Here is a 15,366-nt window from a genome sequence, read left to right as displayed (position 1 = left end):
TGCCTGAGAAAACCAGACACCACTGCCAATAACCTGGGGGTGCTGCTCTGTGCAGAAGGATCCCGCTCTCTCCCACTTTAGACTGTAACTTTTCTGTCCCTACCAGCAGACAGCTGCCTCCTTTATTATGCTGAAAGCCATCCCCTGCAGTAGAGCTCTATTAATAGAGTTACATATTTTTAGACAGAGTTTTTGTTTTAGGACTATTTTTTAAGAAAGATGCTACTTACTGTTATCACTTTGTTTTCTAGATCAATGCCTCCTGCCAGGCTGAATCCAAGCCCAGTGTCCTCCTCTTTATGCAGAATTGTAACATGAATATCATCAAATTCCTTGGCAGAGAAGGCAATAATGTCAAGAACATCCTAATATACCTCAAGATGACTGGAAAATCAGCAGATTTTCCTTTTTGTATCCTGTGCATTTTGTAATGAGGCTTAGTGACATAAGCAATATTTAGATTACTGAAATATATTTAGTATTTGGTTTCCTGATATTTTGATGTTGATTTTTGCATATCACTTTCCTGTTTTATAAAATATTCTGTTTCTAAAATACTATGTTTCAGTAAATGGGTTATATGGGTTATAAACTGAATTTATTAGAGGGTTTAAATATCAAATACCATAGAAAAAACATTGCTGGCTTATGTAGAGGGTCTTTTCAATGAAAAAGGGGGAAACTTTTTGGCATACAACTCACATGGGTATCTGAGAGTCATGGCTTAAAAACTGCTTGGAAGTCATTCTTTTATTTTTCAGTGTTCTAGTAACAGCCCCAGGTACAGTGAGCTGTTTCTGACAGTGTTATCTCAAGGATGAGCGTGTATATGGAAAGAACTGCTATTCAGCCTAGTTTCTTAAGGAAACATGGCTTTCTTCACCATATTTCACAATCCCATTCAGGATGTGTGCAGTTGTAGTTGCATCCGTTGATGCTGTGTCTTGTTTCCTTCCACCATTAAATCTACTGGCCAGCTGCAACCAGGCAGAGGGTAGTGGCCTCTTAAGAGATTATCCTGAAAATTTCATGAAAATGGAGGACTGGATATGAGAGAGGCTAATGTCTGCATTGCATCGACTGTAGCATACCTTTACTGCTAATTAGGTCTAAAAATACCAATGTGAGATGTTGACCAGAGACACAAATCAATATGAAGCTCAGCTTTCATTAGTCTACTTGCTGAACTGCTTTTTGGTTGCAGCATACCAGCAAGTTCTTAAGGAACTGGAGTCTAATATTCTGTTCATGCCATACTCAGGTGCTTTTCAGTAGTTGCGAAGTTTGATAGAGTCGGTGAGGATACGTCTATGATATGAGAACATCTACCTGGCCTTCTGAAAGGCAGATATGAAATCACTACTCAAGCTCCACACAGGACAGGCACAAACCAGGACTAACCTGAGTGCCATGTCACTGCAGTTAGCTAAGGAACAAAATACATTAATTTAGACTTATTGTTACATTAACGTCATTACGTTGTTTTTGGGCAGCTCGCAGTGTCTAACACAGCAAGTGCATAGTTGCCAGCAGAAGACTGTATTTTTGATGCAGAGTTCTAGATGTTATCTGCTTTTTCTTGTAGTGTGGGCTGTCTTTAAAAATCTCTGCTGTTTTGGACTGAATAAATTTGACTTATTCTGAGCGTTATCACGATTTTAGATGACTCCAGTAAGATTAAAAGATGTTCAGCATCCCCAGAATCAGGCATCATGTGCCTCAGACTGTGAACCCAAATAAAAAGAAAAGGCTCCAAAATATTAGTGTCTGCTTTTGCATACACTGACCCTACCTGCTATATACCTCAGTTATCCCATTAGTAAAATGGGTATTAGTCTTGCTTAGCTATCTTTGTAGATTTCTGGTCAAAAGAGCTAAACATTATTACTGATACATGTTGCTTTGACTGTTTTATTTATAATAAAGTCATATTGCCAGGATTAACTAGATGTATCAACTCATCAGCTCTCTCTGAAAATCATGAATGCATGGAAAAGCAGATTTACCTTTAAGGTTGCCTCATCTAGCGATTTGACTTCCTCTATAAGCTTTGCTAACTCTTCAGGGGAAAGCAGAGAGATGACAGACTGCCCTGCTGCACCGGAAGCTTGAGGTGAGCCGTGTTCCTGTTTCTCTTCCTCTTTCTCATTGTCTGCTAAGCTCACAGTATATTCTCTCAGCTCAGAGAGGCTGTGTCATTGAGAAAAGAATAAAAAAAGAAGTACTGAGTTACGACAGAACATAACTACAAGAGCATAGAAGAGGCAACGCTGGAGCAGGAAGGCAGGCACTGTAATTAGTACTATAAATATATACTTATATAAATTAAGTATATAAGCCTAACAGAAAGAAGTAGAATTCATCACATAAAAGAATAGGAGTAATATCTTGGCCCCATGCTGAAACTGACTTTAAAAATCCTCACATCTACGTTAATTTAATTTTTTTTAATTTCCCATTTTCATGTGTTTCTGCACTTTCCAGTTAAGTCTAGGATTAGATAAAGAGGCTGTGGTTTGGGGCTTTTTTTTTGTTGTTTTTAAATAAGGGAAAAAAATACTTACAGATAGGTGTGTAAGTATCCTATTTTCTAAGAAAGGCAATTTTCACTGTATTTTTAATTGATCCCAGAAAACGCTATTCACGTAGCGCAGATATAAGATTCAGATGGACATCCAAAATCCAGTGTCTACCTGAATTACCACTATAAATCTCTTGTTGTTTAGCTATTACAGATTGTAACCTTCTAGCAAAAGCTATTAAAAGGTATTAGGAAATTTTCGTTTGTTATTAAGACTCTATCTTTTGACTTTTATCAACGCTCTTTCATCAAATGAGCAGTGTAATGATCTTCTCTTAGGAAACAAGGACTACCTTAATTTCTTTCCTGTGCAGTAAAAGTTTTAAAGCTAATACAAAGTTAATACTTTCAGAAAGCCTTTTCAGATGGAATTTAGAAGGTTCCTATGTGCTATTGAAACATTTTACCAAAAGTATTAACTTTATTCACTTTGCTATTTTCTGAAATCCTGACTAGTTATTAACAGAAAGTGCATACGAATCATTATAGGGAGCAAGACCAGGTAGGGAGGTACGGTTATGTCTTAGGGAATGCCTAGATCCTACTCTGGCTACACCACCTTCAGGTACTAGTGCCAGGCTTGCTTCTCTAGATGCCAAAAGTATCATTATTGCAATGATACTCAACAGAATTGCACAACTCATCCAGGAAGACTGGCAAGTGATGTGGCAAGAGTAGCTGGGTATTTAACTCACCTCATTACAGTGACTAGCTACAGCTAGTTTATCTGGGCAGCATGTAGTCATAAGACAGCAGCTTTTCACATAATCTTGAAGGAATGCATTAAAATCCCTTAGCTTCCTCACTGGCAAATGTGTACCTTTCATTAGCAGCAACGATGTCTGGTTTTTTTTCTGTCCTGCCTCTTAATCATGGGGATGCTAGAGATACTTGTCCTTAACTAGGAGGAAGCTTGTAATATAGATGCACAAAAATAAGTGTAACAGTCATGTGAGTCATTCATCCCTTGCACTCTAGAAAGTTCCTACCTCAGTCTGTGCTTTTCTATCGTGTGCGACTACCTAAAATGGTAATTTTACATCAGCTAATTTGCACAAAGATTCACGAATATTGGTCTGGGAGTCTAATTTTAAATATAGTGTCTTACTTTAGAGAAAATCCAGTGTCCAAGTGGTGAGTCTCACTTGTGGATGAGAGAGATGTCCCATCCTCCTCCACAGAGGACTGAGACAACGTATCCAGAGTTTCCCACGCATTGTTTCCAGAAGGGACTGGAGAATGAGGAAGGCAAAGCAAAGATTTCATTAAAGCAGATGACACCTGGCTACTGATGGAATAGATTTTGCTGTATTTTTCATCATACGCCTTCATCATCTCACACGACTGGGTAGCAGTAAGTGGAAAGCTTCGTGATCTTAGGCTCTGAGTTTTTGTTACTGATACTAGGTGGGAAGGTGCAGTGACTTCTGTAGTTAGGAGACCCGAGGAATTTTCAGTGTTGCCGTTGTTGCTCTTCTCTGAGCTAGTTGCAAGGGCCTCCTTGGAAGAGGGAGCTCTATCTAGGCTCTTTGTCCCCATGACCACAGGTGACTTTGACTGTTGTTGGCTGTTTTCAGAATGTTGAAGAGAGATGTGATTTAACTGGGCTGGAGCCTCTCCCCACCCTTTTGCACTGGGAGAGTGTCCCTTTTGAATTGACGGTTTGGGGCTGAGCCTTCGGTGTACTTTTTCAGGTGACTGAGGAGCACTCAAGGATTCAAATGAGCTTATTCTTTGTTTTATTGATGATCCCCTAGGAGAGACACGGGATAGGCTGGACTGCAGTTCTTTGCTGGAAATGCTTTGGAGGTCAGTAGAACTCTGCTGTGCCTGCGTTTTTAGATCTGAATTTGCTTTCCTCAGTCCTTTCAGACTTTGGCGAAACCAGGCTGGCTTAGGTGCAACAGGGGGACCCTTTTTCACAGCATCATTTGCATCTGATTTTAGCACTTTTGAACTGGCTATGTCCGAATCTGATTTTTGCAGAACTGCCTCTGAGCTGCTTCGATTTTGATTTTCTTCATTTGCGTTGATGCCAGGTTGCAAATCTAAGTGGCTGCTGTCTTCACTCATGGTAGGATTAAATAAGCTTTTTATGCAGTCGGAAATTCTAACCCAAGGGTCTTCTGTTGTTGTATCAAGACTATAATCTACCCGTGCTTGTCTTTTAAGTATAGGCCGTTGTATCGATGAAGGAGGATTCCCTATATTAGAGAAACATTGATTATAAATAAGACTCCTTCTGATTTTCCTTATCCATCCTTTACCTATGCAATGTTATTACTTCTCTAAATTTGTATTTCATTCAAGCCTCCAACAATTTCTTTTTTAAGTTTCTGAAAAGTTATACTTTTTTAAAATTCACAACTCTTGATCCACAAGTTCTGTTTCCTGACACTGGAATTAGCTGCAAACCAAGACTCTTCTGTGCTTAGGTACAGGATCACTTTTCTAAAAGGGCCTGTAACTTCTAAAGATAACCTGAAATTTGGGGTGCTGAAGGCATGATTCAGCATACAACAGTTAAAACAGAAGGTTAAAATTGAAACGCTGTTGCCAGCGAAGTGATAGAACAAGGTGACGTTACTGTAAATTCTTAAAGAAGTTCATCTTTCCGCTGGCCCAGATCTTATCTGGCACTACAAAATACTAACTTATTATCAGTGGTCTGTACATTACAACGCTTGAGTCTTGAAACGATGCATAAAAACATTTTTTAGAAATGCTAAACCTAAACTTCAATATACTAAAACTAAATTTTAATATAAGTAAGCAAGTTGTCATCTGAAAAAATGCAACAATACTGTACATGTCCATTTCCACTTTATTTATTTGTTTCCCTTTGTCAAAAATTAATCACAATTAAATTTTCATCTGTTCACCCAACAGTTTACAGATGTGCAGTCTACATTTAAAGCTGAAGGTGAAGCCAGTCTGAAACTCACTTTGGAATCCAGACTAAATGCTAGGTTCAGCTGCAAACATCGTACTTAAGTTTACGGAATGAAACATACCTAGGTTTGGTTTTCTTTCCTGATCTCTGCCCACTGGAACAGCAGCTATGTGTTCAGTTTCATCTGCTGTAGGAGAAGTGGTAAAGACACTGTGGGTTATAACAGTTTTGTGTCCCTCTAGCATTGGCTCTCTGACTTCCTGCTGAGCAAACAGGAAATAGAAGTGTGTCAGAATGTAATTAGGCAAACCCCATTGTATATCAGTATGAAGAAAAACATATTTTTGCCTTTTTTTTTTTTTTTAAACTCTGAAAAGAAATATTGAATAGGAGTCAAGGTTTCATTTCTGCTTGGGATGTAATCCTCAAATTCATTCTGTATTCCAAGAATGCTGGTGTGATATTTTATAGCATACTAGTAAACAGACTGAGAAAAATGCAATTAGTATCTCATAAATTTAGTTAATTTCAGTATCTCCATGTACCACTTCATAATGAAATAAAAGACTGCCTGCCGTAATTGTGGATTTTTTATAACATCAGCTATTCAGTAGTCTCTTGCAAACTAATGAAGCAAAGCCAGAACATGAATTTCCTCTAACTTTACATTAAATACTCTTTTCCGTTGTAGATTTTTTGCCTTTAAACACAAGCTGGACAAGCTAAATCATTAATGTAGTTTCAGAGTGCTCCCCTTCTTGTTTTTGGCTGGAAAAAAAAGGGCAAGAGGATTAGTTTGAGGTTGCAGCAAATGCAGCATTTTTAAGTGATGCTCTGGAATTACTCCATCATTTTGTAACTGATACCGAGCTACCATCTGGTCTGGAAGTGCTCTGTGCTATGTAGTTAAACTCTGTTGCTACTGATAGAAAGCAAACCAAGCAGGATAGAGAATGAAAGTCTAGAACCAAATGAGATTGTCCTTTAAAAAAAAAACCCAAAAAAACAAACAAAAAAACCCCCAGTAATTTGACAATTCCTTAGCGTTTCTGTAATGGAGTAGTGGTTATTATGCAACTTTCTCATTCCAGGAAAACCTTTCTCCATCCTCTGCTTTCTAAAGGCGTTTTTGAAAGTTGCACTTAACGTTCTGTAGCTGTTAGATGTGGACATTAGATATTCAGGGAAGTTAAATAGCCATCTGAAAACAGTAGGTACATACAATTAGATCTGATGCTTTACTGATGGCAGTTATACCTACCTTTTTATTGACACAGTATAAAGCACAGTCAAAAATATCAGTTAAGCATTCTTGACTAGGAAGAAGGAACCAAAGTCATCTGTGGAACCACCATATAAAATTATTGTATGCAGGCCTCAAAATGGCTGATGAAGAATGTTTAAGGAATAAAGGAAAGCAGTCAAGAGCAGTAACAAATCTTTCTCTTAATGAACTGAAATACATTCTGGAAAGAAATCGTCTCTCCTGGGCACTTACAGCAGCTACTGTCCTGAGATATATTAACTGTTTTATTAGAGGAAGTTCTCTTCATTAACCGAGCTTGACTTCTCATAGAGTTTATTGATCCTTAGAATAACTGAGGGCTGTAAGATAATTAAAATTCAGTAAGTTGTTAGTTCCTTGAATTTTACTCCAGGATGGTGATTTTCTAGTAGCTGTTGGTGAACATGTTTCTGCTGTGCTCTTAGAGGATGAAAGAGTCACCATACATGAGGTGTTGAACTGAAACTTGGATGTTAACGTTATACCTTTGCTTCAGTCCAAGCTACATCATTTTATTTTGACTATGCACCTGGAGAACTGAAAGTGCAGTCTTGTTTGTTTTGCGTTGCACCAAGGTCTGCTCACTTCTTCTGGCATATTACTAAACCCAGGGGGGAAATAGGTTCCTTTTTTAAACAAACCACAGCCCTGTTTCAACATGCAGATCTCACAGTACTGCAAATGTGATATGCTATGTCTTTCTATCCTATCTTAGGTAGGAGAGGGAACTGAAATTTAGTAAGGTACAAATACACATTCAGTTTTCAAAGACTTCATCTCCTCAGCAAATAAGAAAGTGGGTCTCTGACAATATAAATGAGTTTGTTTAATACCTCCTTGTTTCAGAAAAGATATCTGAGACCAAAATTACCTGCTGTTCATAACGCTAGTGCTTCTTTGTTTCACTAGCGCATTTCTATTAAAATAGAAACTGTTTCATATGACTCTTCTCTAGTTCTTAAGCAGCTTGATGCAGTAAATTTTGAGATCAGGATGAACCATACCAGGCTGACATCAGAGGCTGCGCAAACTCCTCCAGTCCCAGCCCACAACGCATTGCAGTTCCCAGTCCCACTGGAACGACTGGTGCATGTTCACAGGGAACGCCAGTGGGGGACTTGGATTCGTTCTCACTGCTGCCCTCATTGGGATTTGAACACAGATTCTCGGATGAGGAAGAAAATTCCCTTCAACACTTCTCTGCCTTGTTACTTTTAGTTTGGACATTGTGTTTGGAACTAAACAGGCTTCACTAAGATATGTACACCATTTTCAAAAGAGAAGAACCTCGTCCCCTTCCCCTAGTCCTCTCATACATATGCACACTTTCTCTCTCTTTTCCTCACCTTTCTTCCTGCCATCACACAGCTGCTCTCTTCCTCTTCCTCCTTCCCCTCCCCCACACAAAAGACTTTTGCAAATTTTGTTTTACCTGAACATTTGCAGGAGGTGATACAGCCACTTCCGATACAAGCTTTTCTTTCCTGTCTGTATTACACAGGTCATTACCTGTACAGTCCTGCTTAAAATATTTCCTTGGTGGAGGTTTTGGCTTTGATGATCTAGGTTTTCTAACGAGGATCTCTGTTGATTTTTTAGTGTTTTGTAGGAGTCGACCTCCTTCACTACAAGTAGGTGGGGAATTTCTCTCCAGATCATTTCCAGACAATGAGTGCAAGAGGCCAGGCTGTCTGGTAATTGGCACATCAATGCTGTGTACCCTTGCCTTCAAGTCAGTCAGCTGGTAAGCAGTACCGTTAGTACAAGACGACCTAGCGTTGTAGCTGCTGTCACTGATGGAGCGTATCATTAGTTTCTGTGTCCTGCGGTTGCAATAAGCAGCGTTCCTTTCAATATGTTTTTCACATGGGTGTCTTCCATGCCAGCTTGTCTCTAGCTTTTTGACACCTGTATTAGGAACATGCTCAAAATGTCTATTCAGATAAATGCGAAGTGCTTGCTTCTAAGATTCAGCTGATTAAATTTGCAAGTAAACGTCACCAGTTGATGCATATTATGATTACTCCGTCACATCAAAAAAAAGGAATTAAAGTCAAAGTGTTAGCAGCTTAATTGCTAGACAGTCAAATAATTTTACCTTTTTTCCTGTAGTTTACTGCTGCTGGTTCTAATACCCTTAGTCCTTTAGAAGAAGTAAGGAAGCTGAAAGGAGTATTGTATTGCAAAGTGTTGCCATGATAGGCTATTTTAGCTGAACTGGGCAAATAGCTGTAACCACGATCGCATATGCCTTTCCTCACGGGGGGATTAACACACTCTTTTTCCCCAGAACATTACATGCATCTTGGAGTTTTGTGCTATCGTACTCCTGTTACCTACTGACAGCTGTTTGAAAAGCTCTGAGCACTAGTTATGAATTGGAAAGTATGAGCAAGAGTAAGAGGAATTTGGCACAAAAATCTTTGTTGTGAATCAGTCAGATGTGGTCTCTTCTCATTGCTCTCTAGTAACGTGTCTTGGGAGACACGGTAGGAGTGCTGTCCTACTCTTCCTTTCTGTTCCAGGTTACTTGACTGTTACCAAGGATTCTATCACAGCAGGTACTAATCTTATACGTATTTTCAAGTCAAAATTGCAATGTCTCAATGAATGTATATATTCCCTTACCTTCGCTGCTCCATTGGTGTCTCTCCCGTCCAAACCTGTTGTTTTCCACAGCTTGTGCAACAGCTTCTTTTAGCTGTTGCTCAGACACCTAGGAAATACCATGTCATTATACTCTCACAAGGCTGCTGTGTGATAACATTTGAATCTTTATTCCTCTCACAAAGCTCTCCAGCTCCTGCAAGTCCTCTAATTGAAATGAATAGATCTGGTTACATCATGTCACAGTTAATTTTAAAGCCAAAGAAGTGCACACATCATATTTGCGCATATTTTAGTATAGCTGAAGTTTCTGTAAAGCTGTGCCATTTATATTGATTGTTTAAATAAAATGGGATCTTTCAAAGTTAAATGTCAATTTGAATATTTCATTAGAAGTGCAGGTCTGGACTTACCAGCATAAGGTAATTTAATACTGCATTTTTATGATAGTTTGATGCACAATTTAAACTTCATAATCATTTACACAGTGGTTGTAGGAGGCATTTTGTAGAAGCATCTCCTAAGAACAAAATATTTTACTTTAATAGCAAATATTGTCTGGGCAAGACCTAAATTTTCATTACATCGTGGAAGAGTGTGTATAAGCACTTCTTGTTTCTTTTTGAGGCAGTACGTTCCCTCTTTCAAATTATTTTCCTATTACTTCCAATTTTTTCTTGACTAAAGTTTATTCTTCTGTGAAATATTGTTGTTGTCCCTTAAGCCTTATTTTTGTAGTTTACTTATTCATAGCATAGAAACTCTCATGTAAGAACCGTCTCCAGTGATCTTCAAATCTTACATGATTATATGTAAGACAGCGCCTATCTCAGGTTTGTACCTTAATTTGTCTCACGTGTTTGTAGTTATGCTTAGAAAGACATCACTATCGTTTTGTTATCAACATTTTTCCACCTGTTTTAGATTAGCATCTGCTTCCTCACTTAATATTAGTTCATCAATATGTGCTTTATGCAAAATCAGAAAGAATATGGAGTGCTACCTGCGGTTCAGGGTGTCTGCTAATAATAATCTGCACTGCACCAGGACTGCAATGGCTTAGCACAGCATAAACTTCGTTAAGAGTCATATTTTGTACTGATGATTCGTTAATTTCGATGATTTCATCTCCACACCTACAGAGATATTAAAAAAAAAAATAAAATAAAAGAGCAGATATAAACAAAGCATAGATTTTTTTCCCTCCAGCCTTGTCTCACATACATGAAGGTAGGCAACAAGCAGATTCCTGTGGTTGATCTCTAGTGTGATCACAGATTAAATCATTATGTCTCACAGTGCCCTTTACAGAAAATGAAATGGGAATGAGCAGTTGGACGTCAAGTTTCCTTTGACTTACTGCCTCGCTGCATATAGCTTTTGAACCTTTTGCATATTGAGCAACGCATGTTTTGTGGTCTGTGATCTTTCTCCTGTATGCAGATCTGTTGCTGTTTCCACCTACGTCTTCCTCCCTTCCTATCAAGTTAACACTTCACTTTTCACGTACTTATGGTCTACTAGTATTATTTAAGGTCAGACAGAATCTTGTGGTGTTTCTGCTACATAGGAATAACTTGTTAATACACAATTTTTGGTTACCATAAATTGCCCAGATCAATCACTGCCCACTGCTAGACTGAGTCTTTCCAGATGAAATCCAAATGTGGCCTCCATGGAGACGGAGACTGCCCTTCTCTGCTCTATTGCAAATACTGATAGAAATTAAGAAGCCTTCTAAAGGCATTGATTCATATCGTGCAAACTTTGTACAAAAGTGAGATGAAGGGTACAGAGCACTTGAAGTTAAATCAAAAAACGTTCACTGCAAATGCTGTGTTCTGTTCATTTCTGGACATGGTCAACGTTACCGATTGGTCATAAATCTTATGGGGTGACCTTCTACACTCCTGCTAAAACAAATTCAGCAAAGCAGTTATTTCTGTTGGACAAGAAGGGATGGAATTTGAGGAGCTTGCATCAGGAAAGCTAGTGCCCATAAAATATGCCATGTTTGGTGTTTTTTTGATATATATTCTCCTTTTTTACTTGGAAATCTTCTCTAGGAAGAATGCTATATGCTTGTCCAAGACCACCAAAGCTAGCCTAGCCTAGACAGGAGAATAATTCAACTGGGTTGCCATATATATGGAAAACCCAGACATCCCAAATACGCATGCTCAAACCTGCAGAACAGCACATATGCTGTAAATGCAACGCTTCCGGAAAGAACTAGGACCTCCTGCCCAAACAGGTCAAATATGAACCCATAACATAACAGAGCAATGGAAAACTTTCAATATGAGATATCATGACAAACACCCACTCTCATCCTACCTGAGTCTCCCATCCATATGTGCCACAGAGCCTGGTGAGAGGGTGTGAATAAAAATCCCTGAAATACACTGGAAGTAAGGGACACTGCACAATCCAATTCCAAGGCCAACACCTGCCTCTGAAAGAATTGATAAATAAAAAAGAGGTATAAAAAGTGGTAAAAACAAACAACTGGAGAATTTTTTTTAAAACTATCTTCAATTTAATTAATTCTGTGTATGCAAACCAGAACCCTGCTCTTGTGTTTATTAATTTTTCGCATTCAAATTAGCTGCTCCTTCTGCTGCTCTTTTTTTTTCTTTTTTCTTCTTCTTTTCTTTTTTTTTTTTAAACATTTAAAGGGCGGGCACACAATATTGCTTGCTGGGTTCCGATACCTGGTTGACGATTACTTGCTAGCATGTTGCAGATGCAGTGCAAATGCAATTTTATTTTGCAAGTTATCGATCGTGACAGTATAGTTCAAATGACTTTAGAAGGAGACAGAACAGAAAAAAAGAACCAAAATTAAGGAGGAAATGTGATGCCTGGCTGTTATTTGAGATACCATCTCAAACTTCTTTGTTTTATGTAATGCAGCTTAAGATCTCTGTGAATTCATCCTCTCTATACTGGGCAGTCGTTCTGATGTCATATCAAACGCTATACTGTGTTTGATAAGTCATGCTGTTACCCCATGGAGACTTTGCTTTGTTTATTGTTTTAATGGTTCCATGTTTCAAAGTATATTTCAGTCTGCCCGTGGCTGTTTATAAATAGAAAAGTGTGACAGTTGGAAAAGAGATGAAAGAAAAACAAAAAGATACAGGTATTGTGTTTTATTTATGTTTAAGCTATTTCAAGAATGAAATGAACTATTTGGATAATTAAGGGATAAGAGTTGCATAATCTGCTTAATGGTAGTTTTTGCTAAGAGATTTTATGTGAAGGATATGGATGTGACAGTCTAATGCTTCAGTGGAAGAAAGAAAGGATTGATTGGCTCTTGTGGACAGATGGTATGCAAAAGCCTGCTGTTGATAGATAGTTGTTAACACATGCAGGCGCTGAGATCTAAATTAGTGTGTTAAAAAAAAAAAAAACTCAGTCCAGGAAAAGGATCAGGTTAGTGAGGAAAGACATTTTGAGAGCAAACGAACCCTGTTTTGTGAATCAGTGCCTTGTTTGTCAGTACTCAGTTAATTTTAGCACTTACCTTTGTTTAGGGTAACTTCCATTATGACCCTGTCATTGGGCTTTGTAGTGTTTAACGAGAATGCTGTGCTTTCTGAACTGAAAGAGCTATTTTCTTTGGTTATACATGTACTAGAGCTCAGTGACTGACACAAGTGGGGCGATAGATAGCTGGAAGCAGAATGAGGCGTGCTAAAGCTTGTCCTGACTGTAAGTGTGAGAAGACCCTTTTTGGCCTGCAAGAAACAAAATATAATGAATGAATGGGCTGAGCTCACATGCACATCCTGTGTAAAGGCAGAAATTATGCTGGGAGGAGAATACGTAACCTTGAATTTTTGTAAAGCATCATAATGTGTTAATCCATGCATGGACTCTCCATTCAGTTCCAGGATTTCATCACCTGTTTTTAGAAGGAAGAATGGCACTGCATTATTATTACTCTACTGTGTTCACAGTAAGTTGCGTGATGCATACAGGTACTCAAAAGGAGTCTTGCAAAGGCAATAAAGGATACAGATGCAAATGTCACATTGGGCTCATTTAATCTTCAGTTGAATCTGCCTTTAGATAACACTGGGAATTTGGAGTGGGAAAAGGGAGGAAGGAAAGATCTCCCACCTTCTTGTAGCCTTCCATCAGCAGCAGCTGCTCCACCAGGAAAGATGGTTTTGACGTAGATGCCTATTGGCCCATAAATGCTGTCTTTCCCTCCAACAATGCTGAAGCCTAGACCCTAATTTATGGAAGAAAAACAGTGTGTGAGAGTACATGTTCAGTTCTCGTAATAAATTAATTCATAGTTTCTTCTGCAGTAGCTACATGGCAGTACCAGTTAGCAGAATCGTATAATCCCTGGAAAGATAGTCACCCAAGTGCCAGTAGTAAAGGCAAATGAAAATTTCAGCTGAATACCCTCAGGAGTTGGGTTTTGTTTCAGTTGCAATCAATTAATGTTATTATAAACACACAGGAATGTGTCTAAATTTTTTTTTTATTATTTTGTCCTTGAATTAATAAGTTACTTTGAGAGATTAATTTATTCTTTCTTCTCCTTGATTTTCTTTTTCATAAATGGGATGGATAAAACCACCATGCAAGGTCTTGGTATTACTGCTAACTTCAGACACACAGACAGATATCTTTTGCGGGGGGTATATATATAACTCTTATCCTCCACAAAACAGAGTTAATGTGGGTTGTAAGTTTTAAGCAGCACCAACCAGGTAGACACTTCTCATTTACTTATTCTTTGCCTTCCACCCCACCAAACTTACAAGGATATTGTGAGACTAATTTATATCTCTGCAGCCATTTAACATCCTTTGGATTAAAAGTGAAAGTAGTGTGCTCATGATAGCCTGATGTGCTCCCAAAATACAGACAATAGATGATGATTTTGTGTTTCACCCCATTTCATGGAATGACTTCTGACAGTAATCTCACGCTTAAAATAGTTATTTATAAAAAATGCAGGTCTTATAAAAATTGCAGGTTTTTAACAAGTCCAAAAAGGTATGTATTTAAGCTTATAACTTCTCCATTTTCTTTTTAGGCATCTTCAGTGACATTGTTTTTATGCATACAACTATCTTCCATCTTTTTCTAGATGTTTTTGTGTTTTTTTTTGCAAATGTGCGTGGTTTTTTTGAGGCTTTGTGTGGTCTCATAACACACTGACTTGAAGGAAATTTTAAGATTGCTGGGCTAGTGCAACCTATGGATGACATCTATAATTTCAAGCCTACCTCTAATTGCCAAGGAGCAGTGAATGTCAGTGCTGATGTTGCTCTCTTGGTGTGGATGTGTTCATTAGAACCTGGCCTGCAGTCTGCAGCATGCTTCACAGATATACCTCAGAAGGTTAAGAAGGCAGTGGTGACAACTAATCACTCCTGGCAAAGCACGGATTTGAAATGGCAACCTTAATACCCAAAATCACTTCCTTGCACTGATGTCTTTGCAGCTTACATTCAGGAAAGGAAGTAAAACTCTGCTTATGGTAAGTCAATAGACCCAGCCTCACCTTCCCTTGTCCTTTCATCAATACGATGTTTGAGATTACCGAAGCCTGTGAGCCACAAGATGTGTGCGTTAGCTGTGCTGTACTTAGCGATCTAGATGCTCTTGAAATAGCCTGTGAACATTTAAAAAAAAATCATTTCAATGTAGAACCAAACATTCTTGGACATAAATTAGGGTAACCAGTTTATTTCACGTTTTCTTCCTTATGACTGATGAAGGTAAAAGAAGACTCATTCTTCTCATTTTCAAAGCCAGTTGTTATTCAGCTTATCAATTTGCATGGAACTGATGATCATGGTGAGTAATCTGGACTTTTCATGCTAAAATATATTTTTTCCATCATACCTTCAGGAGTCAGTGGCCTGAAGAAACATTATTCTGTATTTTGCTTTCTTAAAATGCACACGACTCAGACTCAAGTCCTGCTCACTGAAATTGTCTTGCAGTGACTAACCTAGATTTAAC

At 38.4% G+C, this 15,366-nt stretch overlaps 1 protein-coding gene and 1 long non-coding RNA gene across 9 annotated transcripts in view; one reads left to right on the top strand and one right to left on the bottom strand.

Moving 5' to 3' along the window:
• IL16 (interleukin 16) overlaps positions 1–15,366 on the bottom strand; it is a 38,557-nt gene that overhangs the window by 1,914 nt on the left and 21,277 nt on the right. The window contains exons 7-18 of one of the 4 annotated variants that reach the window (XM_068957794.1): positions 14,903–15,013; positions 13,498–13,612; positions 13,206–13,279; positions 12,899–13,112; positions 11,704–11,821; positions 10,370–10,502; positions 9,388–9,475; positions 8,192–8,667; positions 5,596–5,737; positions 3,690–4,785; positions 2,007–2,190; positions 231–332 (exon numbers count right to left, since the gene is read on the bottom strand). In XM_068957794.1, the coding sequence (XP_068813895.1) occupies positions 231–332; positions 2,007–2,190; positions 3,690–4,785; positions 5,596–5,737; positions 8,192–8,667; positions 9,388–9,475; positions 10,370–10,502; positions 11,704–11,821; positions 12,899–13,112; positions 13,206–13,279; positions 13,498–13,612; positions 14,903–15,013 (2,853 nt within the window). Of the gene's footprint in view, positions 1–230; positions 333–2,006; positions 2,191–3,689; positions 4,786–5,595; positions 5,738–8,191; positions 8,668–9,387; positions 9,476–10,369; positions 10,503–11,703; positions 11,822–12,898; positions 13,280–13,497; positions 13,613–14,902; positions 15,014–15,366 lie in introns of all 4 variants that reach the window. The other 3 variants (XM_068957795.1, XM_068957790.1, XM_068957791.1) reach the window with 3 other exon arrangements.
• LOC138068841 (uncharacterized) overlaps positions 13,213–15,366 on the top strand; it is a 43,900-nt gene continuing 41,746 nt past the window's right edge. For 2 of the 5 annotated variants that reach the window (XR_011143625.1, XR_011143621.1), the window contains exons 1-3: positions 13,214–13,333; positions 14,432–14,878; positions 15,120–15,198. This is a non-coding gene — a long non-coding RNA (uncharacterized lncRNA). Of the gene's footprint in view, positions 13,334–14,431; positions 14,879–14,924; positions 15,199–15,366 lie in introns of those variants that run through there. The other 3 variants (XR_011143622.1, XR_011143623.1, XR_011143624.1) reach the window with 3 other exon arrangements.

The sequence above is a fragment of the Struthio camelus genome, chromosome 12 (assembly GCF_040807025.1).
Source record: "Struthio camelus isolate bStrCam1 chromosome 12, bStrCam1.hap1, whole genome shotgun sequence".
Classification (NCBI taxonomy): domain Eukaryota; kingdom Metazoa; phylum Chordata; class Aves; order Struthioniformes; family Struthionidae; genus Struthio; species Struthio camelus.
The sequence above is the reverse complement of the archived record's forward strand: the minus strand, read 5'-3'. Positions and strand labels throughout refer to the sequence as shown.